The sequence below is a fragment of the Helianthus annuus genome, chromosome 16 (genome assembly GCF_002127325.2).
Source record: "Helianthus annuus cultivar XRQ/B chromosome 16, HanXRQr2.0-SUNRISE, whole genome shotgun sequence".
In the NCBI taxonomy this organism is placed as follows: domain Eukaryota; kingdom Viridiplantae; phylum Streptophyta; class Magnoliopsida; order Asterales; family Asteraceae; genus Helianthus; species Helianthus annuus.
The window spans coordinates 173,753,080-173,755,509 of NC_035448.2; the positions used below are offsets into that span (position 1 = coordinate 173,753,080).

General features: G+C 37.0%; 1 protein-coding gene across 1 annotated transcript; it reads left to right on the plus strand.

The window, feature by feature from the left end:
* Window positions 1-673: 673 nt before the first annotated feature.
* On the plus strand, window positions 674-2,118 carry LOC110917531 (late embryogenesis abundant protein Lea14-A). The gene is made up of 2 exons (XM_022162064.2): window positions 674-1,057; window positions 1,661-2,118. Exons 1-2 carry the CDS (start codon window positions 852-854, stop codon window positions 1,914-1,916), a joined length of 462 nt encoding a protein of 153 aa, XP_022017756.1. The 5' UTR covers window positions 674-851; the 3' UTR covers window positions 1,917-2,118.
* The last annotated feature ends 312 nt before the right edge of the window (window positions 2,119-2,430 follow it).

Genomic DNA, 2,430 nt, shown 5'->3' on the forward strand with positions numbered 1-2,430 from the left:
TGATTTCGCCCCTTTTAACTTTACAGTTTTGCCATTGGTTTTGTTTTTTTTTTTCTCCCTGCCAAATTACCATTTTACCCTTAGTTCAAATGTTTTTTTCCTTGTGAAATTACGATTTTGACCCCAGTGTAAAATTACAGTTATGCCATCGTTTTAGTTTTTTTTTTTTTTTTTTTTTTTTTTGACAAACTATGGTACTGTTTTGTTTTAATTAGTTGACTCGGTATAATTTTTATTCATGTTAGGCGACTGCCTGGTACACGATTATTTTTCCTGAAAAATTAAAAGTTTGCTCACAGTTTAAATTATAGTTTTCCATGGATTTAGTTTTTTTAGCAAAGTATGGTAATGTTTTGTTTTAATTGCTAACTCGATGTATATTTTTTTTAAGATCGTGTTATGAGTGGTATGTACAACTAACTGAAACGAAGTCGTACATGTTATGAAAGAGAAATATTCGTCTTAGTGCCCCGCAACGTGGGAGGACAAAAACTAGTATAATATTACATACATGGAATTTTGTAGTGTATTATTTAATTTGAAGGATAATAATACATACATGGAATTTTGTAGTGTATTATTTAATTTGAAGGGAATGGGCCGGTGGGGTAACGCGGAAACCCAAAGAAGATCTGGACAATGAAAAGTAGCAACACGTGTTACATCACGTGACACCCCAGATCACACGGCCCAACCACGGATAAACACAATTAACGTCTATCTTCCAATCCCTATATATACACACATGGAATGAATGAAGATAATTCATAATAATCACATACATACATTCATCGTGAAAAGCGAAAGAAGAAATCTTATTATTAGGTTGAGATCAGAAAGAAGAATAATCGATGGCTGGATTGATGGATATGGCGAAGGAATTCGTGGCAGAGAAGGTGGCAAACATGGAGAAACCGGAAGCCACCGTGAAAAACGTTGATCTGAAAGGCGTCAGCACCGAGTGCATAACCTACAAAGCTGACGTCAATGTCTCAAACCCTTACAGCACTTCTATTCCCATCTGCCAGATCTCCTATACCTTCAAAAGCGCCGACAGGTTCATATTCTTTATTATCATATATGCAAATGAATAACATGTGTACTTATTTTTTTATAAATTCATATTTCATATCGTTGCTAAAAAAATTGCCAAAGCGACCGAGATTTGTGATGATGATGATGGACGAAAACCGTCGCTAAATTCATTCACAAACCCAGTAGTGAAAGGCTTGGTCGTGGATTTTGATAGTTTGGTCACATACTCCATTGGTAGTAAAAGATTCGGTTGTTAACTTTGTGACAGGAAGCCTTGGTCGCAAATGGTCGTTTATATTTATTTATTATTATTTTTTTTCTTAAAAGCGGATTCTTAAATTGGGGCGGTTTTCATAACTTGGGCGGACCTAAGTTGAGGCTTGAGTGGACGGGTGCCCCTTAAAATTTGTCTTTTAAGTGTTTTTTTAACTGAGGACAGGTGGAGGAAAAATAGTTGAAAGGTGGGACAATAGCCAATGTCGTCTAGTAGGAATCATTAGAGGCCAATATTCCTTAAAAAAATTGGCCCTCCAAGCAACAACTTACTTTGTATACATCCATGATCGAACCATCCCTAATTGTGTGAATATGCTAATTTTGGGTGAAATGCCTATGAAATGATCAGGGTGATTGCTGAAGGCACGATCCCAGACCCGGGGTCACTAAAGGCGGAGGCCGACACAATGCTAGATGTGGGGGTTAAGGTTCCGCACAGCGTGTTAGCTAGCCTGGTGAAGGACATTGGAGCGGACTGGGACATAGACTACGAGCTTAATATCATTCTGACCGTAGATCTCCCTATTTTTGGTAACTTCAACATTCCAGTGAACAGTAAGGGTGAGGTTAAACTCCCAACACTATCCACTTTATTTGGATCTTAATTAATTAAAACCCGTTTTAAGAATGAATGATCCGAAGGGGTTTCGTGATGGTATTGTACTTGTATACGTAACTACTTTTTAGTGTATGTATTGTTGGAATTTTAAAGGGCATGTAAGAATAATGATCTTCACAGTTGGGGATCGAGTTTGTTTGTTTGTGGGTTTATTGATATGTTATATTTGATACTTCATTCTATCTTTATATTTGGTGGTGACATGTATATATCACATGAATTAGGTTCAAATGACCATTTTGGACCATACACGTGACATGAAGAAAATCGATGGCCTCGAAAGAGTCCAAAAGTAATAACATTTATAAACCACCCCTTGCAAATGACTTTTTTTTCAAACTCGATAATTGTAGGTGCGTGTGATTAGATATCTAAATATCTAAGCCCATTACCATTAATAACGAGCCCAGATGTGTGAAGAACTCCAGCCCAATGGTCCGTCGCTTGGAGCCAGATCTTGGAGTTCCATTTTGAGTTTGACATGGATATCACATTTACAT